This window comes from Dipodomys merriami, unplaced genomic scaffold (genome assembly GCF_024711535.1).
Source record: "Dipodomys merriami isolate MVZ:Mamm:240054 unplaced genomic scaffold, mDipMer1.0.p SCAF_14, whole genome shotgun sequence".
In the NCBI taxonomy this organism is placed as follows: domain Eukaryota; kingdom Metazoa; phylum Chordata; class Mammalia; order Rodentia; family Heteromyidae; genus Dipodomys; species Dipodomys merriami.
Window position 1 is genome coordinate 34,730,074 of NW_027202715.1, and position 24,403 is coordinate 34,754,476.

Sequence of the window (24,403 nt, forward strand, 5' to 3'; positions counted from 1 at the left end):
AGCATCTTTACAATAAAATAAAATTTTAAAAAAGAAATGCAATAAAATGATATTCTAATAAACACCCTCACACTCAGTGTATCAAGCTAAAGAGAAAGATCAAAATGTGGAGCATGAAGACCAAGCTTGAGGTTTCAGGTGAGAATGAGGACTTTGCCCTAACTAGACTGGAAACAATTCATGCTACATTGTGACAAAGAATTTGGCTACATTTTACCCATGTCCAGAAACTTTTAATGAGGCTGAATCTTAAAGTAATGGATTAATTAATTAATCTGACAAAGGAAATGTCAGGACAGTACAACATACAGGCTGTGGCATGGTTATTACTCCCTGCTTTTAGCAAGATTTATCGTGAGAACAGGAAACAAAAGGCAGGGAAGAAGGTTTAGGGGGGAAAGAGAAGAGTGAAGACTTGCAGCATAGCCAGAAAAAAAGCAAAGTCAAAGTCATGGACATGAAGAAGTGCAGTTGTTAAATAAATTAGTGTCATTAAAAAAAGAAGCCAATACACATTGCAAAGTAGGACATATTGAAATACATATGAAAGTAGGCCAACAGAAAGCCAGGGTTGGATTCGGGAGGGATGAGGAGAATGTCAAAAGGGGTGATACTGATCAAGAGGCATTGTACTTGCAAGTTGATCTGTGGAATGGAAACCCCTTTGTACCACTACTTCAGGATAAGAACAAAGGGAAATAGACCTTAAGAACATCTCAAGAAACTAGCCAAACAGTACCCTTTTTGCAGCCTCAAGGGTATGAAAGCATAAACTCATTTGAAGGACTTACTCTTGAGAATTGAGTAGCATCCTGGCAAGCAGGGCAAACTAGGAACTAGTTTCACCATGGTTTATTTCACCATGCTCAGGCAGCCAGACATTCAGAGACAGCTACAGCCCTCCTCCTCTAAGGAGGCCTGGTTACCAATCAAGTGGCAGCCGTGGTTGACATCATCCAACATGCAGAATGCAAAACTTACGTGGTCACAGTAATGTAAAAGTAGCTAATAAAATTCACTACTGCTGCATAATAAGTAACCAAGTCGATAAAAATTCTAAGTATACTTTAAAATAATCTGGAAAAGAAATCCGTTAACTTTTAAAATAAAAGTGTTGTTTCAAAATGGCTGCCAAGTTAATGTCAACAAAAATGAATTACATCTTTTCTCAATAATTCCAGAATCTTCCTGGGCAAAATGAAAATAGATTGGGCTACCAAAAATAAAGAAAATAAGGGATTAAAAAGGATTACAAGGACAGCCAGAGATTGGCATTCTCTGTGCCAATCATGGGGGGGGGGGGGTCATGAAACTCTTCTATTCTTTCTCCTCTTCTTCCCTAGAATTTCTTTGACACACAAAGATTCTCCAGCTCTACAATATTTATTACTTACCATCTTTCACTTGGTATCTGTAATATCTCTTAAAGGTTGCCAAAGTATCCCACCTCCTTTTAATGGAAATGCCTTCAGTATAACAATTCTTAGTGTTTCTAATATAAGAATGCAATATATTTAAAATGAGGTCAACTTGGAAAAAAAACAATCCCCTTTTGAGGGCTTTTGACTTCATTTGCTAGTGGATAAATGAGCCTAGTTGTGGAAAATACAAACATAAATTTAATCTTTGTGTTATTTAGCCCCTGCCTACAGCCATGCAAGTAGGGAATGATTACCAGTAGCAACCCTGGGTAAATATTCCTATGAATTCCAATTGCCCATGTCTGATATATGAGGCACATACTGTGTCATAATTCCAAGGTTCAGAAATATAGAAGGTTATAACAGGTTAATAAAACAAAATGTTTACTCTGAAAAGCTGAACTTTGAGATTTAGACACAGAAAATCTGGAAGAGTCTTTGAACTATTCTTTCAGTAGAAGGTTCCTCTTTGGTACACGTAGAATTTTCTTGGTTAGTGGTGTCAGAAACCCACCTTGAATGAACAAAATAGAAATGTATTATTTCATATGACTGGGGAAGTGACTAGAAAGTTTGGGGTATTACACAATTGGATATGTGAGGACCAAGAAGAGAGATCAAATGATGAGCATGAAAAAATACCATTTCTGGTATTCTCCAGGAAATTTACCCTATTCCATAACCAAGTCCCATTTCAAAAGCTCAATGTATGACCATGCTCATGGGTCCAGAGTTCCTCACATTTCCAAGAATCACTGACTACTTCACAAAAGAACCTCTTGCTAAACAATGTGAAATTTAAATCAATTAATAGGGCCCTACGTTTTTAGTAAGGTAGAGAGTTGCTCTTTATATTTTTATACATTTATAGTACTGAGTCATAAATAAATGTAGCTCTTATTATACACTAGAAGGGCCAAACTGGTTTGATGCCTTCCATAGAATGGAAATTCAGCGGTTAACTTCTGTACATGAAATACTCTGGAAATATGTCAAAAGTAAGAATGTGTGGTGTAGAGAAATATTATTGGATAATTATAAGTTAGTTGGGAATCAGAAGAGTAAAAGAAATTCAAGAATGTTTCTCCCAAAATAAGTTGCAAACATGAAAATGTCATAAAAGTTAGTTCCCTACAATACAAATAAATACATAAGCAACTGAAAATTCAGTAAACCCATGAGCAGGCAATTCACAAAAGAGAAGATCCAAATGGCTCATAAACACATAAAGCATTCAGCTTCTTTAATAACAGAGGAAGTGCAAACTTAAAACTACAAAGTGATAGCATTTTACACCCTTTCTATAAGTGAAAATGTAAAACTTGATAATATGAAGTGTTTGAGAAAATGTGAAAATAAGATAGCTCTCATACACTGCTGTTGGAGTAAAACAAGGGAGTGGGACAGTCACTTGGAATTTGCAAGATCTAGTTAAGGACACACTCTCTCCCACATAACAAGCTCACTTTGGGCATACTACAAAACTGTTGGGCCTCTACATTTCTTGCACATGTACTCCATAAAAATGATTTTGGAAACTATGAGCCACTTGCAAATGTTTAAATATGTCTATATTTAAATTTTAGTCATAAAATTACTTGAAAAAGAAGGAATTTTGAAGTGTATAAATACACTCATCCCCAGCATTTTCAGGAGACTAGTTCCTGGATCCCTCAATGGTGTCAAATGCTGCAGATGTTCAAGTTCCTTATATAAAAGGTGTAGAGTTTCTATGTAACATATGCGCAGCTTTAAACCAATTCAAAGTTACTCATGATGCTTACTACAATACTGATGCTGCATAAATAATTGTGCTGCATTGGTTATTGAATAAACAACATATAAATTATACATCTACAATATGTACAGAAATATCTGTATATGTCTAATATTGATGCAACTGTTTCCCAAATATTTTTAATTTGCAATTGGATGAATTCACTGACATGCCACACACAGATATGGAGGACTGACAATACTGATATTTATGTAATAAAACTGCACTGTCAGTCTTTTAAAAATCTATTCAAACATGTATCAGAAAATCATTATCACATAGCTATTTGAATATATTAATATTTCTTAACAATTGACTTTTACCTATTTATGTTAACTTACATTTTTATTCTACATTACCCCTCAAGTTTATCCTATTGTACTGTTGTTTGAATGCCTTTTATTATCACTCTATTAAACGTCTGTTAGAGATAGGCATGCACAGTGAAAACTATTAAGATTTTATTTTCCTGTGACTTTAAAACTGAGTGTAAATCATTTCTCTGATTTAAAAACATTATCAATAAATTATTATTTTAAGTAGAAATCTAAGTATTACCAATTTGTGTTCAATTAATTACTACAAAATTACTATTGACCAAAGCTGAATGTATCATACATTTTGATAAGTATTAAATGTAAAACTTTATCAGAAATGAATATTTTCATGAAAATGCTAGGACAAGTGTTCTTTTCCACTTAGTTTATGTATCCAGAAATGGTTAGAGCTTGCTGGCAAAATAGAAGGATTCATTGTAAATTAATACCAACAAGAAAGGAAGGAGGTCCCTAGTAGAAAAAGCATTGTCAGGGGTTGGGAAGGTGGCTCAGTGGTAGAGTACTTGCCTTGCATGCCTGAGGCCCTGGGTTCAATTCCTCAGCACCACATAAGCAGAAAAAGCCAGAAGTGGTACTGTGGCTCAAGTGGTAGAGCACTAGCCTTGAGCTGAAGAGCTGAGGAACAGCGCGCAGGCCCAGAGTTCAGGTCCCACAACTGGACCCCAAAAAAAAAATTAAACGAAAAAGCATTGTCAGCAATAGATTGATAGGTGTATTGTTTACATAAAATCAACCACATATACTTGATAAGTTACACTAATCTATTAAGTACATGATAAGAATAAACAAATGAGATAAATTGGTTAGTGGTAACCATTATCAGGACACTTGAATCTAAATTTTAAAATGTATAATATATATAAGATAAAATGTATGTACACATATAGTATCCAATAATCTTTTGGCACAGGTAATGGAAATAATTCTTCTACATTTGTGAAAAATGTTCAAGAAAATATAAAACTTTGGCTTACTTCCAACATACATTTGTTTTACTGAAAGGTATAATGGTGATCAGCAGGAAATAAGTATGATATTTTTACCTGCTCCTCACTTAAACTTGCAAATAATGCAGGTGAACCAAAACAGAACCCAGGGAATAAGAATGGGCTTCTCATTTTAATTCCTCCATATGAGGAACTCAAGATCTGATACTCAACAGATTTGTGTTTGCCAGGATAAATAAATCAAATATATTAGTATCACTCTCTATGTGCGTGTGTGCTGTGGTGAAATGCAAATAAAAATATTTTACCTTGGTGTTTTAATAAATGGTAGTATGGGGTTTGAATTCAGGGCCTTGTTTGGCATGATCTCTACCACTTGAATTACACCTCAGCCCTTTTGTCTTAGTTTTTATTAGACAATTTTGCTGTGAAACTGCATGTGCCCCTAGAATTTATAATATTTTAAAAATATCCAAAAATCTGTGCTTTGAACAATCCAAATGGATGAATGGGAATTTTGCCAAGTCTTGCCTTCATTGATTTAATTAAATGAATCTAGTAAATTTTTTGTAGGTAAGTTAAGAGCCAATATTTAAAACCAAGCTGCAATTAAAGTCATAAGAGCCTGGACGATAAGCAGTATGAAGAGAAATCTCTGACTCATGCACTCAAAAAAATTTCAGGTGTTAATTTTAGCTCCTCTTCCAAAATATGGTCTAACATTTCAGACAAAAAAAAATTGATGAAGAATCTGATGGAACAATGAAATGACTTTAAATGTTCTTCACTGAAACTGCTCTCTTGGACTGCAAGAACAGCCGGCACTGTCTCACAGAAACAGATTTCTACAAAAGACCAGGAGCCGGGGGCGACTGGAACTCACCCTGACAAATCTCAGCTGTTAGCTAATTAGCCTCCCTCATTTTGTTTTAATATGCTAGGGAAATCCTTCAGTTCTCTGCTCAATGTTGGCAGGAAAGAGACCCAGCCCAAGTCCTGTAGGTGGGTTTGGATAACAAGTGCTTTAAGCTTCAGGGACCCCAAGGAAGTCCCTTAGTAACAAAACCACCATAAGGTTTTCAGCATCCTACTCAATGGAGAAGTGTACACCATGTGATCTGAGCTCCACCATGTGAGCTGTTATCTCTACTACCAATTTACCACACTGATCTGAAACTTCCTGCAGGAAATTGCTTGTCTCAAAATAACCATGTGCCTTTTTAAGAAGAGGATGTTGCCCTGTACTTGATTAATTGGGTGTTAGTTAAGAGACAGCAGAAGGTTGGATTTGATGATGAGTCTGTAATCCCAGGATCTCCTCCAGAGCCTGAGGCAAGAGGACCAAGAGTTTGAGGATAGCCTGGGCTATATATAGCAAGTCCTTGTCAAACAAGGAAAGAGGGTGGAGAGAAAAACCAAACAAGACAGCAGAATTAGAGAGAAATGGAACACACAAGGTAGATGTTTAAAGGAGTGAATAGAAAGGAATGCATTGTAAGTTGTATTAGAGTGATCGAGAGAAAGCAAACCAATAAGAGATCTACTGAAAAAAGTAGGTAAGAGAGAAGAGGAGAGGGGAGGGAAGGGGAGATTGGAAGAGGGAAGACCAGATTGAGAGATTATGAGGAATAATTCATGATTAAGAATGCTGAGAAATCCTGTGAAGAGCAAGAAATGTTCTTCTGTTTGGTTGGAAGCTAAAGCGCTTGAGTATCAATGGGCTAATGATCTCAGCTTACAGCTTTGCTCTCTTTCAAGAAGAGAGCAAAGTCAAGAAGGCAAATTCTCTCTCTCCTCACCTTTCTATTCAGCCCATGCACATAGTACACTCATGCAAATGCTTACCTTATCTGGAAACACTGTCACAGATACCCTGAAACCAAAAAAATTACCTATTACACACAGAAGTATTTCTTGCCAAGTATCTGCTACTTTGGATTACTACTTTCCCTCTCCACTAGTATAGTCACAATCCCTTTCTCTTCGCTTTCTGCAAAGTGCTGAGGACTCAATGTAACTGTTATCTACAAATTTTCCATTTTGTGTCAACCTCTTTCACTTTTCACATTAGCCAGAGTTCATATTGCTTTTACATTTGCATTGATCATCATATCTCTGTTAGCTTGTACTATATAAATAAAGGGGAAGAGTTGCTTAATATTTATTTAGCCTGGCAAGAACTTTAAGAGCAAAAATTTTATATCAAGTAACTAATTTCTCCAGAGAAAGTGTAAATGACACTGTCCAATTAAAGACACTTATGTCTCCCTGAGTTGGTTCTCAGTCTGCAAGTTCACACATAATGCCTAACAAGGTATTTCTCACTCAACGCTTAGAGTGAATAATGACATCACAATATGCATGGCTCTGAGTATTTTCCAAATGTGCTGACCCCCTGAGTTTCCAAATGGCTTCTTCGTGTGCTGTTAAGGACCATCTGGCTAGCTGTAGATAAACAAGTTTCAACATATGGGCCATAACACATACACAGCTCTGCTTCATTAGAGCAGAAAATTAAGAAAAGGTCACTCTCTTGATATAAGGGACTCATGCACAGAAGCAGTACTGTGTGGTGAAGGGCCAGGCCCAAAGTGTGTACAGAAGAGTTTAATTCTGATTTCTTCTGCCACTCTCTGGGCCCACCCCTTTGTTCAGGCCAAGTCTCCTCAGTTCCTCATACAAAGCTTAGGGGGAAAAAACATTTATAGATTCTAAATTGCTAGCCCATAGTCTAAGTACTTGGAAGGGGGAACAAAAGCAGACCATGGTTTAGGTTGCAGGGAGGGAGGAGTGTTCTGAGCTGGTGAAGAGAATAAAGGAAGTGGAATACTGTTCAAATAGATTATCTGGAACTTTGAAAAAGGAACTTTGAAACATGTTGGGGCTGATGTGGAGAATAGTAGGGGGAGTAATGGGGGTGTAATATTGATTGGTACAGAGTATAAACATGTAGAGATGTAACTATGAAATCTTCCCCACATAAATAAGGAAAAGGAGGGGTGGGGAGTTCACAAGACTCCACTCAACCAGGGGCTGGATGTGGTGATGTATGACTGTCATGCTGAGATACTTGAGAAACACAGTGGCGGGATGCAGTGGCATGTACCAGCCATCCCAATGACAAGGGGAAATATAAATAAGAGAATGACAGTCCAAACCAGCCTGACCATAAAAAGCAAGACCCGGTCTCAAAAATAACCAACCCAAAGCAGGGCTGGTGGGGTCACTCAAGTGGTAGAGTGCCTGGCTAGCAAGTACAAGGTCTTCAGTTCAAACCACAGTACTGCAAAATAAAGAAATAAATCACTGCCAAGTCAATTCTGAATTTCTGATACATACCTTCTCTCTTCCTTTTTCCACTTCATTTCCATCCTTCCTTTCTTCTATCTTTCCTCCCTCCCTTTTTTCCCCTCCGACCCTGACAGTGGCTCGTGCCCATAATCCTAGTATGAGATTGGGAAGACTGTTGTTCCAAGACCAGCTCTGACAGAAAATTCTGGAAGATTCCATTTTAACAGAAACAATTTGGGCATCGAGGGACATGCTTTTGTCATCTATGGTGAAGAATGGCAGATTGAGATCAGATGGAGTCCCACGCAAAAAATTGAGATCTTTTGGCAAAATGACTAGTGGAAAAAATGCCTAGAGGTATAACTCAGCAGTAGAGTACCTGCCTAGAATGTGCAAAGTCCTGAGTTCAAACTCCAATACCCAAAAAAGACAAAGGAAAAAGAAAATAAATATTATATATATATATATATATATATATATATATATATATATATATATAGTATGTGTGTGTGTGTGTGTGTGTTCCCAGCACAATGCCACGTAAATGAGGAAAACAATGATGAAGAGATGTTATCAAATAAATGAGAACAGGAAGAGTATCCCCAGATAGAGAAGGAAAACATGTGCAAAGGTCCTATAACAGTAAAGAACATCATCTATTTAAAACAACTCAACATTTGTTGTCCAGGTGTGTGGCTCATACCTGCAATCCCAGCTTCTTGAGACGTGGAGATCGAGTACAGTGGATTGAGGCCATTAAAGCAAGAAGTTAGCAAGAAGTTGCTAATGGATCAAGAAAATGTGGTATAAAATACACGACAGAAATTTACTCATAGCTCGAAAAGAATGATGTGATATCATTTACAAAAAAATGGAAGAACCTAGACAAATCATGTTAAATGAACCAAGTCAGGCCATGGAGAGACAAAGGATGCACATTCTCTCTCATAAATGGAAGCTAGAATTAATTTATAAATGTACAGGTAAAGACTCTGGGATGGTATACACGTTTACACAAATTTATTAACCAAAACATGTAGAGTCAGAGGCAATCGCAAATGGTATAATTCTTTAAAAAGGCTAACTTTCAGCCCAAAGAAAGAAACACCAGGAAACTGTTCATCAAAAGGGAGAAATCAAGAGAAGAGGGGAGAGAAATGAAGAGGAAGGGGGGAGGAATGCAGTCTTAAAATGCAATGCCTATTGTATAAAATTAAGAAAGTTGAGGGAAGGTGCAGGGTTGGGGGATGGGAGAGAATGATAAAAGGGTGACATTAATCAAGATGCATTCTCTGCATAAACTGCTTTGATGGGTGCCAATTCTTTTATATAGCTACTTAAAATAATAAAAATACATTTTTTAAAGTTAGCAAGCCCCTATCTCAATTAATATCCAGGAATGGTGATGTGCATTCAGAGGTGATTCCAGATACACAAGAGGCCATAGGTAGAATTGTGGTCTGAGGTTAACACTGGACAAAAGTTCTAGCCTTAGAAATGTTAAGCAGGGTCCAATACTAGACCTTACCTGAAAAATAACTAAGCAATGAAGGAGAGTGGCGTTAAGGGCATGGTGCCCATGGCGGAGCACCTGCCTAACAAGCATGAGGCCTTGACAGCAAAGCCCATGACCACACACAAAAAACTCGTGACTATTGATATGTAGTGAATTAAGGAGTCCGCTGATAATTCAAATGTTGCAAGGAAAAATTCCACCATCTCCAAATACTTACTATACTGGCATAAACTAGCCTGCATTTTAACATTTGTATTGAGTTCATTGCTACAACCAATTAATTGAACTATAAAAAATATGATCATCAGATATATATATCAATATATCAATATCTATATAACTATGTATAGCTAGATATAGATATAATAAGCATCTCAAGGACAGGACACCATACTAAATGCTTGGAGAGTTCTGAAACAGTTTCCAGAAAACTCAGGAACTCCATGGCAGGTGTAAGTTTAATATTTATAGAATAAAACTAATCACTAAGGCATCCATTGCTTGGTTACTATGTCTTACAAGTGCTCCACTTCCCAGTACTCAGCCTTGCCAGAACATGACAGCTGATACCCTAGAGTGAGAAAAGACATGAGTCATAGTAGTCCTTCTTGTCTGAACATTCACAAAATATATGTAAACTGTTTACTTCAATGACTTGTCTGGATTCTTAGTTAAAACAAGAACTGCACACACATATTACTACACAGGAATAACAGTATTAATTACTGGGTGTTTTTCTCACTCCTTTTCAATTGCTACCTTCTTTCATCTGCATGCCATATATGGAAAGCAGAATGTACACATGAGTTCCAGCCCTGAAGCCAGTATAAGCAAAGAACTCAATACTAAGTCACTCTCTTCAGGCAGGATAAAGAATCAATTTGAAAAATTAAAGTCCTCATCAAAAATTAAACATATTTGAAGCTCAAATTAATACAGTAAAATGTAAGGCTCTCTCTTATGTGACCAGAGATAAAAAGTTACTCATGGCAAGCTCCTGAAGTAGTTACCAACTGATGATCTAAGATCAGCCTGATGACAAATTCCTTATGTAACAGGAGCCCAATTAATATTCATTAATCAAATCAAGAAATGAATAGCCATCATTTAAAAAGTACAACATTACTAAAAGATGACTCCTCATGTTGGAACACAACTTAGTAGAGAAGTATCAACTACCTATTAAGGACTTGTTACTTTGTTTTGCTTTGTGTTTTGTTTAAGACAGGGCCTTGAGATATGGATCAGGCTGCCCTTGAACTTGAAATTCTTGTGCCTTAGCCTTCCAAGTTCTGGGATTATGAGCGTGCAGCACTACATTTGACTACTTGTTGAGATTTTTAGCAAACATATGGAGTGTGCGCCCTGCCATTCTTTGTAGAATAACATGCATGACATCAGACTTTTCATTGAAAACCATTACTTAAGTTGCTTTATTACCGCTACAAATAATCTTTATTTGATGTAATGTAATAAAACATTTTCAAATTTAACAACATGTATTTGACCATAATCATTTAAATTATGAGTTGTAAGTATACACTGTCACTTTAGCAAATCTGCAGTTCGGGAATTTGTACAAGCTTTGTCTGACAGAACAGTGTCCACCTCCCCTCGCAGGACAGGCAGCCCTGCCCAGCATGTGGCCAGGAGCAATGTCAATGACAGCTGGAAGAAGTCCATAGTCCACGCTGGAATTCCATTTAGTCCTCCAAGAGGACAGACGGACCTCTTCATGGTCGGAAAATAATACTCTCTTTCAATTCTCTTTTATAAAATAAATAGTTTGCCTTCCTTTTTTCCCTTATAGTTATGGAATTCTTTTTCTGATGTAAGTCTTTTCCTCTCTTCAGATCAGAGTTAGGACATGGTACCATTACAAAGGTAATGCTGGCCACAAAGGAACTCTGTTTCTTTCCCTGCCCTTAATGCCTACCACTTTGTATTGGAAGGAGGAGGGGTTGGGGGAGAGAATAAACCAGGCACACACATTTGATTTCAGATACAGAGGACATAAAAACAACTTCCCTTGATGATACCAAATGGTGTTCTGGGGCTATTCCTACAGTGGTCCAGGTGATGTCAAATTCACCCAATGATTGCACTTGAGTTAATGTGTTCCTACTCTGTCTCCAGAAGCACCTAACCATTCGTGGAAACCCAGTTATTGCCTTATGGATCTCACAAAGTCCGCAACACAAAGTTACGGACCTGCCCCAGGGGCTCACTGCACCCTTGTAGATGAGAGTGAACAACATGCCATAATCATGTTAATATACAATGTGGTTACGAAGCACTCACTCTTCATCCAAACTCCTCACAAAAGGAATCCCCTTGCCACTCAGGGCCTCTCTGAAGCAGGAGTGCACGAAATAGCTATTTTCAGATTTTTATGATTCTCTCCATCCTGAGATCTATTCCTGAGCTATACCATCACAATAAGGAAGTCCACAAAGAAAGTACATGGTGAGACGTCACAGAGACCCTGCAGAAAAGCCAAACGATTTGACGGAAGCTTTGAAACAAACACTGCTCTGAGGAATCATTTGTATTAGCTGATGACTGGGTTCTGTTTTCTAACATGACATGCAACATATTCAACACTACGCGTACCGCAGTTTGCTTGAAAAGAGACCCTTCTGTCAGAGCACAAAATATATTTTTTTTGTCTTATGAATGATTCCTGAATATTCATCACGATGCCTAGACTCAGAAGCCAGGGAAGTGTGCATTAGAACTTTCTCTCATTTGCATGGATGTGGACAGATGCAAAAGAAAGCACCAGAAACTGCTTCCCTTCTGGAACTCAGTTCTGTGAGTGTGCTTACTGCCGAGATGATCTGGCTGCCTTACACAATAGCACTGATCCACAGGGAAATAAAAAGGAGAAGCCACCACCTCCTCCATGAAACACTTTATACAACAGATCACCCCATGTGTCCCCACAAAGGACAGAAGCGGCATTCCGGTGCAGTCTTGGCAAATCATTTCATTCTGCTTCCACCTGTTCTGTCTTGTGTATTTCATCTCCATTATTCCAGTTTGGATTATGAATCATGACCTTTTTTTCTACAGTAGTCAGAGTTTTGTCTACAAGAGAGAGAGAGACAGAGAAAGAGACAGAGAAAGAAAGAAAGGGAGAAAGAGAAGAAACATTTTAACAAAACCATTCATATGAGATTTCTCTTTGAGGTGGGTGTTGAAGACATGCCCCAGGCTCCTTGTCCACCTCTATCCAAAGCTGTGGACCTCTGGTCATGTTGTCTCCTACTGTGAACCCTCCTTACCCCATCTCCCTACCTCCTCTTTTTACTAAAATCCTACCCTTTCTTCAAGACCCATTTCAAATACCACCTCCTTCCTAATTTCCACCATGATCTGCAAGGTTCATTTCTGTTGCATACCCCTCTGTATTGCCTGATTTTACATTGTGCTTGTTCTGTGTGTTATTTATTAGGAAAACAACAAGAAAAGTTAGATAGAGTAAAAGAGAGTAAGGTCAGGGTATAAATCAGTGGAAGAATGCATACTTAGCATAAGACTCTCTGGTCCCCAGCATAAAAAATAAATAAATAAATAAATAAATAAATAAATAAATAAATAATGGGTGGGGGGGGCATTATTTGCCTTTCCTACTTTAAAACTTTAAGGAGCCATTGCAAAGCTAAAATGTAGACAAAACATGGAACAAATAAGCTTATATTATTGCTTACTTTTTTTTAAAGTGCTGAATTTAAGCTAGTTAATGAGGAAAAATAACATTTGGGGATACTTTTATAAGTCCATAAAAAAAAGCCATTTGTCAGTTTCTTTAAGAGAGCAACCCATATCCAGTGTTTCAGGAAACTTGATCTTTCTTCCCAGTTTTCTCTGGGACCCATTTCATTTCATTTTTTTTCAAAAAAAAAAAAATGATTCCTGCAAAGGAAGTGTCCATGATGCTGATTCCCAAAAGCTTCAGCATAAACCCTGGGATGGCACATTGACAGAATTCACAGCAGAAACCCAAGGTTCTTCTGCTATGAGACACTGCTAAGTACCACCACAATCGACAGGGATTATAAAAGGCTCTTTGAAGAGAAAGACAATACAATCACAAAGGAGAAAAGGGGGAAATGAGAGAAAGAGCTACTTCAAAACAATTTCATGACATTGTTTTATATGGACGTATCTTAGAGACTACTTTTCAGTACCATTTATAAACGGTGTCAGAAATAAGTCATCACAATGTGACACACAAAAGCAATTTGTGGCAATTGAAATCCATCAATAAAGCCATCCCATTGAAAGGACAAAAAAGAATCTGGGCTTGTAACACATTGTTATGTTTGTTTGTATTATCAGTATCTGAACACTTAGTTTTTAAGTGGAAATGATTAAAATTGATAGTAGTGAGTTCAAATTACCAATACAAAAGTATTCACAACTTCCCCTCCCCCCCCCATTCACTCCATCACTCCAAGGAAAATTCTCCAGTGCCTGCTGGACTCCCAAGGTTCTGGTTATGCTGATCAAGAAACTAGGCAGAAATGGGTAAACATTTAGAAGTAGCAACATGCAGTCTGATAGACTGTTCACATAGGACAAGAAGAAAACTAGAGGGTAGAAGATAAAATGAAGCCCAAAAGTCAGAGCAAGAAGGAATACAACAGTAATGGAGACCAGAACTTCCACTTCCAAGCAACCAGAGGGAAAAAGAGCTGAAGAAATTGGAGGGAGAGCCCTGATTAGTCATCGGATGTGTGAGAGCTCAAGAAAAATAGGAGGATTGTAAAGTTTGCTGAGGACTATGGATTGGATGCCTTTTGTCATTCTTCCTGAGATGCCAGAGCAGAGACCGGTCCTATTATTCAGGCCCTATAGAGTGTAACTCAAAATAGTACCCAACCCAATGGTGCCAAAGAAGAAGTCTCCAAAGCATGACACTTAAAAAGTAATTTTTGGCAATTCAAATCCATAAGTAGTTGCTCAACTACCTGAATGCAACTATGCAGCGGGTGGACCTGATTGGGTCTTATTCTAGTTGTAAATCTTTTACTAGCCATCGCCTTCTACCTCAGCAGCCACTTCAGCCCGGTGGCCATAAGCTTCCAGGGGGAAAGACTTTCCCATGTTTAGTTTCCTATCCCCACCTTATCTGGTGCCATTTCTTATACATAGTAGGCCCTCAAATGTTTCTGAAGAAAAAGCCAATGAAGAGACTAATCCATCTAGCCTCCACCTTTTGATTCATCCCACTCGGTGGGATGATTTGGCTTTTGAAAGCTTACTGGGTAGAGGACCAGAGTCTACGCTATTCTGAATGTAAATAATCCATTCTGTGGAGCAGCAGCTAGCTACCGATTCAGAATGCTTTCTATGATGTGCTTTAAGAAGGTGCCTGAAGGCTTATCTTGGGGTTCGTTTCACCTAACATCAACTCATCTGACTGTTTCTGCTTGTCTCAGACATCCACTAGTTATTGCAAATAAGGGAAACCATGGGACCTATGTTTCTTTGGGCCTGGCTTACTTCACTTCATTATGATTTCTTCCAAGTCTTTCCATTTCCTAACAAATGGGGCGATGCCATTCTTTCTGATGGAGGCATAGCATTCCACTGTGTGTGTGTGTGTGTGTATATATATATATATATATATATATATATATATATACCACGTTTTCTTGATCCGTTCACCTACTGAGGGGCATCTGGGCTGGGGAGAAGAGGAAGAGAGTGATAAGTGACCTTACAGCACAAACTCGGGCCTCTCGGGCCTCTCGGCGAGCTTCAGGGCCTCGTGCATGCCCGCCGCCGAGAGCTTCCGGTTGATGTTCCGGTACTGGCACTGGAGCAGGCTGCGGTAGGTGGTCCGCAGGTCCCGGTTGAAGAAGGCATATATAAAAGGGTTAATGAGCGAGTTTGCGTAGCCCAGCCACAGGCATGTCCTTTCCACCCACAGCGGGATGCAGCTGCAGGCGGTGCCGCAGATGAAGGGCCTGGCAGTGGAGAGGAGGAAGAAGGGCAGCCAGCACACGGTGAAGGCCCCGACGATGATGCCCAGGGTGGTGGCTGCTTTCTGTTCCCGCTTAAAGATGGAGATGTTTTTCCTCTCGTGTTTGAGGAGTCTCGAGAGGTTGGCGCACTCCTCCACCTCCTTCTGGAGCCGCCCCATGCCGTTCAGCGAGACGATGCTCTCGGGCTGCACCCGGGGGAAGCCGGGGAACTTGTGCTTGGCGGCGCTCCTGCGCGCCGCCTTGTAGATCTGGTAGTACATGAACAGCATGACCGACATGGGGATGTAGAACGCCACGGCGGTGGAGTAGATGGTGTAGCCGAAGTCCTGGCTGATCAGGCACACCTTGTCGTCATTCACGTTCTGGGCCCACCCGAAGAGCGGCGGCAGGGTGATGGAGGCGGACAGCAGCCAGACCGACAGGATCATCTTTGCCATGCATCTCCCGTTCTGCCTCACCGGGTAGGTGAGCGGCCTCGTGATCCCCAGGTACCTGGGGGAGGAAGGGGAAAGGCACACACGGTGAAGACCGGGGAGGTTCCAGCCCGCCCTCACACCATGATTCCTGGGTGCAGACCGGGGCTCTGAGACGCCACCTCTGACACTGCCAAGAGGGGTCTGAGCCGGAACACCCCACCGTGACCTCAAACCACTCATCCGGCCACGCGCTGGTCACCCAGACCCCTCATCCTAGCTCCGGGGCAGGCTGAGATCTGAGGATCACCGTCCAGAGCCAGACAGAGGCAGGGAAGCCCACGAGATTTTTATCTCCAGTTGGCCAGAAAAGAAAAGCTGGACGTGGAGGTGTGGTTGAAACGGTAGAGCACCCGCCCTGAGCAAAAGAGCCAAGTGAATGTGGGGGCCCAAGTTCAAATTCCAGTCTGGACACAAAAACACATTAAAAAAGGTTTGTCCATGTCATCGCTGTTCCTTGTGGCCAGTCATGTTGTCAATGAACTACAACGTGACACCTGGCCTTCCTCCATGACCACGATCATGACTAAAATCAAGCAGGGGCAGGACATCGAGCCCAATCGGGAACGGTGTAACACATCCTCACAAATGACCAGCGTCTGTCACAATGGCATTATTTTCTCTCTGATCTCAGCAGCCTTAACTCAGGGCAGCTTTTAATTCATTTCAACTGCTTTACATCACATAGATTTGTAAGGTATTTTTTGGGTTTTTTTTTTTTAATCCTAGGATTTGGGACTGAAAATAGGAAGTGATTTTTTTAAATCTTCAGAGAATTCACTCACACCAGAAAAATACCAGAAAAAAAATCGTTAAAACCGAAACAACTTTTGCTTCTTTGCCCAGTCAGAAAGGGGGAAACGCTGAGAAATATCAGGCAAATTCAGTGTTTCCTCTGTGCTTAGTTCTACATAAAGAATAAATACTTCTTCATCTCTGTTCTAAAGAATTTATAGTGCAAAAGAAACACAACAAATAGATAATGTCTATATTGTAAAATATATGGTCAAAACCAGAATATTTTGCAGCTTTTCAATTTTGTTTTTTTCCCCTCATATTTAACAGTCTTACCTTCTTTGGGGAAGGATGCAGAAAGCACTTGAGAAACAAAAACATAAAAGCTCATCATTTTGTTGGATTTTTTTTACATTCTTTTAGTATAGCAAGGACATATTCTTGTTACATAAAAGAAAAGGTAGGGAGAGTTTCTAACTTGCCAACACCTCATTTTCTGAAAGCTGATCAACTAGGATGCTAAAATGTAAAATAATCCTTCTAAAAAATTGAAACTTAAACTATCACACAAAAATCTAAACCCAGGCTTCCACAATGAAAATTCAATAGAATACTTACAAAATAAAATTAAAATATAGAAAGAAAGAATATTCATGACTATTATCTCTTCATTCCCTCTACTAATATAGACATTTCTGTGTAACTGGTTCCAGTGACATACACACACACACATATACACACACACACACACACACACACACACACACACACACACAGAGAGATACCAAAATCTGTGGATATTCAAGTCACTGATATAAAATGGCATAGTATTTATACCTAACCTACACACATCTTACTATATGCTTTAAATCACATCTAGATTACTTATAATAGCTGACATGATGTAAGTACTATACACATAGTTGTAATACTATATTATCTATGGAATATTCTAAAAAAACAACAAACAAGTCTACATGTGTTCAGGACAGACATAGCCATAGTATGCCTAAGCATTACAACATTCTATCTGTGGTTGGTTGCATCTGAAGATGAACAACTCACAGATACAAAGGGCTGACTGTATTAAAAGAGCTCCTTTCACATGCTGGGAACTGTCCTAAATGTTGGAGGTATAGCAGTAGATGAAAGAGGCAAAATTTTGTGGAAATGGACACAAGAAGAAATCATGCGGAGGGGAAGGAAGGATTGAGCCCAGTAATATGAAGGCAACTTCTGCTCCCTTCCAAGAACTCTGGCATTCATGGCTTTACCACCTTCCCTTCCCCTTTTCTTGATGCAACTGACCCACCAACAGTAGCCTTAGGTTTACCCACTGAAGTTAGGATTATGTTTCAGCTCCAAAATTAAATAAAGAGTTGGGGGGGGGATACATGTTTTCTTGAGAATGCAAGAATAAGAGCTGATAAAAAAGTTACAAAAAGGAACTAGGAAGAACAGAGAAAAAGAAAAGTGGGAAAGAAAGGTGAAATCTGAACTAGGATTTGCTTTTTATGGAATTATCTGTTTAAAACTATGAGAACAACATATTTGGAAATTTTTCAGGTGAAAGAGAGAGAGAGAGAGAGAGAGAGAGAGAGAGAGAGAGAGAGAGAGAGAGAGAGAGAGAGAGAGAGAGAGAGAGAGAGAGAGAGGAAAGAAAGATGTTGGCACTGACTGGGGACTCACAAAGAAACTGATCCTAGCCAGGGCTCCATTCAGACATACCACCACAAAAGGAAATCTCCTTCCCTTGCTTTGCTTAAGACATCCTCTCAACTGTTTCCTGGAGAAAGCCCTTTACACATCCCTCTTGGATCTCGTCCTTGCCCTCTATGAGGTCCTGTGGACGTGGCCTGTTGGGATTTTTTCCTCTTGTGTCCTAGCTTCCTTTAACAGGCAATTTCCCAGAACTTAAGACTTTTATTCCCCTTCTCTCTGTGTCTATAGCTAAGACATCAAGGGTATGATTCTAATCTGGATTTGGATTGCAAAACACCAGCCAAATCTGAAGTCTCTGGTTCATGAACTAAGCAATCTGAGGTTAGTTCACATATTTCCCCAGGTGGCCACCAGGTGGCAATGGCAGACCACCTTACACCTACATAAGGGGAAAGGGGGTAACAAAATAGAACTACACAGGACACAAAATTATTTGTGGAGTTACCAAAAGAAACAAAAGTTAGCAAGCCTGGAATTCACAGCCCTGTAAACACCTATTTTTGTGGATGGCAATTCTGTTTTCCCTTACACTCTTTCGCATTTTCCATACTGGGAAGAGCAACATACCTTTGAGCTTGATTAAAAATTAAGCATTTCTCCTGCCTACATAAATGATACAGAACTAATCCTTAGATATTTATTAAGGGAGTCCTAAAAGATATCTCAGAATGTGGGGAAATCTCATAGTAAGAGCATCTTTACATGTGCTAGTACACTTATCAGATTCTATTTAATAGGCATGGGGTCTTATTCTCTCTGCATGAGTGTACAAATTACATTCCATAACACTGTTGTACTTTGACCCATTGTGTAACTATTTCAAGTTACATCCTACAATAAAGTTGTTACATTTACTTCTTTAGTCTACTGAGTGCCACTTCATTAAGACTTCAGAAAGCTAAAACCAACTGAAAGATTACTAGGGGAAAAAAATGTTCACTAAACTGTCTGGATTTAAAATAAAGTCAAGAACTTATGATTTGAAGGATTAAACATTTTCAAATATAATGGGGAAGTAATTTTTAACAATTCAAAACTAACTATCTAAGGAAAAGCTTTAAAAATGGTGAGGATCTATGTGAATAAAACACAAAAATGCTACTGAACTACATAAAATAATACCTGAATTCATGAAAAATAAATTTACTTTCTATAATGAGAAAAGTTCATTTTATAAAAGTACCAATCTTCCTTATTAATCATAACTAGCATTCAACCCGAACTGTAAACCTACATAGGACTACTAGTTTGATCAAATTATTTTAAGGTTCATCAAGTCAGCTTGTAAAAATGGACACAATCTGAAAGGAATACAGAAATTAAACTTAATCCCATAAAATAGTTCAAATCCAAAAAACTAAAAGCATAATAATAATATCTATTCAAAAACAGAAGAGGTCCAATAAATTAACTCAAATATTTAAGGGTATTTAAAATTACAGATATCTGTTTAAATCTGTTTAAATTATTCATGCATTCTGGCATCTATTTGTAATAAAAATAATCTTATCTTCTTGTCTTTTACCTTATTAAATATAAATCCTAGATAGATCAAAGATTACCATGAAAAATTAAAGCTTAAGATTACTGTGACAAAATATAAGTATTTCTTCAATCCTGAAATGACAAAGGCTGTTCTTAACTAGTATAAAAGTTTGACATTATAAAGTGACACAGTGACACATTTTACTGACAAAAATTTTTATGCATGAAAAGAAATAAATGATCATTTAATTTAAAAATCACTACAGACAGAGTTAAAAGTAAATCCAACCAACAATATTCCAGTACTGAACGGTCTCTCTTTCAGGTCAATAACAAAGATTACCATTCCAATAAAACAACTGAACAAAAACCAAAGACAAATACTAATAGCTAATATGTGGAATCGATCAATAATCAGAGATGAAAAATTTAACACAATGATGTACATTTCAATCATTTAGATTTTTAAGAAAGACAAAATCCAATACCGGGAAACTTCAGGACAAAAACCAGGCTCTCTATTACTTTGCTAGCAGAATTGCCAACAGAGATAACAACTCTACAGGATGTTTTAACAGTTGATATATATCAACACTCACTCTTTGGCTCAGCAAGCAGACTTTTCAGGATTTTGTAAAGGTCATTATGCAAATGCAAAATAGCTAGTATACAAAGAACACATTAGCAAAAAACATCCAAGAGGGGAAAAAGAGATGCAATCTAAGTAGATATAAATAGATTAAATACATAAAAGCATAGTATGAATTATACCCAGTAATGTACAGATGTGTTTGCAGGCGATGATTCAAAATTCTAATTTAGCCAGGTATAACGATACATTCCTATAATCTCAGCACTGAGAAGGCTGAAATAGGAGCTTGAGCTAGTGAGACTGTTTCAAAAGATCAACACCAAAAAAAAGAAAAGAAAAATCTAAAAACTCTAAACCCCAAAAACCAAAGTGATAATGTACATGTACGTTTCTTGACAGAAGAGTGGTAGAAAAATGGCACTTAGACTATAAAACATAAATAGAATATATCATAAAATATATGAAATATTTAACATAAAGTTGTGTGTATGAACTAATAATCTCCACAAGAATATCCACCAAAATTTCAATTGCAGTTTTATCTGAGTTGCAAGCCATTTGCCATTTCTCTTTATAACTTTCTATACATGAATATTTGTTTGTACCAGTCCTAGGGCTCAAACTCAGGGCCTAGGTGCTTTCCCTGAGCGTGTCTGCTCAAGGCTAGCACCTTAACACTTGAACCACAATTCCACTTATGGCTTATATGGTGCTTAATTGGAGATGGTTCTCAGAGACTTTCCTGCGAGGGCTGGCTTCAAACCACAATCCTTAGATCTCAGCCTCCTAAGTAGCTAAGATTACAGGAGAGCCACCAGCGCCCAGCTATGACAGCACTTAGGCCCTGAGTTTAAGCCCTATGATCAACTGAAAAAAAAAAAATGGGGTTTTAAAATTAAGAATAAAATGAGGGAGAGTCTGTGATTCCCAAATTATGTAAGTGGCTGACAGCAGAGACAATATGGTTCTCAAAAATCCTTAAAATCAAGAATTAAATCTTATATTGTTTTATGTATCTGTCAAAAGTGTTTATCATATTCATAAATTTGAATGAATAAGTGAAACTCATTGGTATTTGAAATCCTACAATTAACTATGTAAAGTAATACTGGCATTCAAGAAAGTGCTTATTCAAATTGTACATTCTCCCAAACCTTGTAGAGGACAAATCTTACCTTCAAGACAGAGAAAGGGAAAAAAAGGCCTAGATTATTTCTGAATATTACTTAATATGCATGGTTAATATTTATCACACTAAAATTTATGCTCACTATTAATTAGAAAGCAGGGTGCTTTTAAAGCCTTCCGACTTTAACATTAAAATGCATGGAAATGTATAAAGTAAATCTCTGAGACAAAGGAGAAAACGTACTATATAATTGAGAAATGTCTGCAATGCACATCAGGGGTTGTATAGAAGTAAGAATTAATTGAGAGAACAAGAGGATTAGGAACTATAATCTGCTCAGAAAGGGACTGGAAGCAAATTACCTCTGCTGCCTGTCTTCCATGCTAACTTCATAAAAATTGTAGAATATGGTTCTTTAATTAAATGGCTTCTCCTAATTTTTATTGCTATGGGATAAAAGAAACTGGGTGGAATTATTCTGAAATGCTGTGGCTCTCTAGGGGTACAGTTTAGAGGAGACCTCTTCCAGAAGATCTCTTCCTTTAGAGAAGGAAAAATTTACCAGACTTTGTGGACTACAGGAGTGGTTCCACAAACTGCTGAATTATCAGAATAACCAAAAAGCCATGGAAGCATGCTGATTCCCAAACCATCCTTCTCTTTCTATAAGGACTGAAGACTCAGGGTTGTGGATTTAAAGTTGTCTATTCTGGGTTTTTGTTCCACATGCTGTTGTCAAAAGTCATCTTCCTCCATTCATTTCCAAGAAATTGAAAGCAACCCTGTGAAGGGCTAATTCTTTTCTTTTATACATGTTCTGCTTCCAGTCTGGCCTGATAAAGACATCATAAATCACATTTTCATTACCTCCACTGAATAATTCTCTTACCCAGTACATGAAGGAGTCATGGCTTTTATGTCTTAAGGAGTAGATTTCTTTGTTAAAAAATATGTATATTATACAACAAGGTTTTGTAAACCATTTGGATCACGGCTCACTATATGAAATGAAACATTCAGCCTTTTTAAATGCTGGTCTTAATGCACAAAATTGATTATATAACCCAATAATGGATCATGGTGCGAAATTATTTATCTTCAATAAATATATGAGAAGGTAATCAACATCATGAGTCATTGGGGAAATGTAAATTAAAAGCATAGTGGGAGGTCCTGGCCATGAGACTAGTTAAAATTGATCATGAGGATGGTAAAATCTTTAAAATCAAGTGTTCTGTAATGACATGGCACAAGTATAATTCTCATAGGCTCCTGGTAGGACTGTAAACTGATGACATAGCTAACTGGAAAACTATTTTTAATATCTGCTAAAGCTGAGGGAAACATACTCTATGATTCAGCAATTCTTCTAGGTATAGACTGCATATTATATCCAAAATACAGGAATATTCATAGCAGCACAACTGGCAGTAACTCCTAGTGAAACAACTTATCCTGTAGAAGTGAAGTGAGTACCAATCTTCGATAGGAAAGTAGCATACAACCAGGGTGTGCTGATGTGATGGAATTCTAAGAAATGAGAATGAACTGTTACTGAGCCATTGCTATGGATGATTCTCATGAGCATGATGTTCAAAAACAGCAAAATTTACCTATGTACCAAAATAAGAATAGACGTTAACTGGAGAAAAGAGGAGGGCGTTAATGAATAAGAAAGTGTGAGGAAATATATGGAGTTCTGGAATGTCCTATTTCTTTATCTAGATGGGTATGCTTGCTTTTTAAAAATTAAACAAAATTGAGAATGGTGACACACATCTGTAATTCCAGTGCTCAGGAGGCTGAGTAAGAAGGATCATTAGGACTGAGTCCAACCCAAGTTATAAAGTAAGACCATGTCTCTCAAAGAAAAGAACATTAAACAAGCTGTTTAGTTCTAATTTGTGCAGTGTTCTAGATGCAGGTAACTTTATGTGTCTATTAAAAGTGAAATTTCAAAAATACAATTGACATCACTTGCCATTAACCTAGTTGTGGATCTGTTCTCTAAAACCATTATTACAATCGTGCTCAACTACGCTTTTAAGCCATTTTCATCTGTTTCCAAGCTGCAATTAAAGTTAAAGCTAAACAATCTAAATTCCTCATTCTAACATCAATATTGTGGCAGAAAGGTGGGCAGAACAGAGGAACAAAGCAAACAAGTCCAACATTGGAAATAGAACTTCAAAGCCTCTTTGAGAAAATATATCTTTATTTTATTGCACAGGTAATGTGCAGAGGGGTTACAGTTACGTAAGTAAGGAAATGATGACAATTCTTGTGGAACATTGGTACCCTCTGCCTCATTTTCTCCCACTTCCACTCCCCCTTGATTCCCCTGCCCCCAAATTGTAAAGTTAATTTCCAACATAGTGTCTTGTGAGTTTCGTTATTGCATTGGTATACCCTTTGTCTTCTGTCTCACCATTTCTGTGATTTCCCCTTCCCATCTCCAAGTTAGATAAACTCAAAGGGTACTGAAATCAAAAACAGTGGCAACAGGGGATAAAATAGAAAAAGAAGAGGAGAGGAGAGGAGAGGAAAAGAAAGTAGAAGAAAGGAGAGGAGAGGAACAAATAACTGCACATAGTACAGTCAAAAAAACCTCGTTTCCATATTTTGGAGTTCATTTCGATTAGCATCAATTTATATGGTTATATGAACATAGCTATTGAGTTATTTGATCTTCTGCTAGGGCTATCCTAGACATATACTCATTATTACAAATGAGGGGGCCTATGTTTCTTTGGGTCTGGCTTACTTCACTTGATAGGATTTTTTTCCAAGTTGATACCATTCTTTCTGACGAAAGCATAGAATTCTATTATGTACATAATACCACATTTTCTTGATCCATTCATTTACTAAGGGGCATCTTGACTGATTCCATTATCTCAGCTATGGTAAATAATGCTGCAATGAACATAGTTATGCTGATAGCTTTAGTGTGGCCTTGACCCAGAAATCTCACTCCTAGG

At 38.0% G+C, this 24,403-nt stretch overlaps 1 protein-coding gene across 2 annotated transcripts in view; it reads right to left on the reverse strand.

The window, feature by feature from the left end:
* Positions 1 to 10,737: 10,737 nt before the first annotated feature.
* Positions 10,738 to 24,403, reverse strand: part of Htr7 (5-hydroxytryptamine receptor 7) — a 74,122-nt gene continuing 60,456 nt past the window's right edge. The window contains exons 2-3 of one of the 2 annotated variants that reach the window (XM_070021173.1): positions 15,023 to 15,778; positions 10,738 to 12,380 (exon numbers count right to left, since the gene is read on the reverse strand). In XM_070021173.1, the coding sequence (XP_069877274.1) occupies positions 12,338 to 12,380; positions 15,023 to 15,778 (799 nt within the window). In that variant the 3' untranslated portion in view covers positions 10,738 to 12,337. Of the gene's footprint in view, positions 12,381 to 15,017; positions 15,779 to 24,403 lie in introns of both variants that reach the window. The other variant, XM_070021174.1, reaches the window with a different exon arrangement.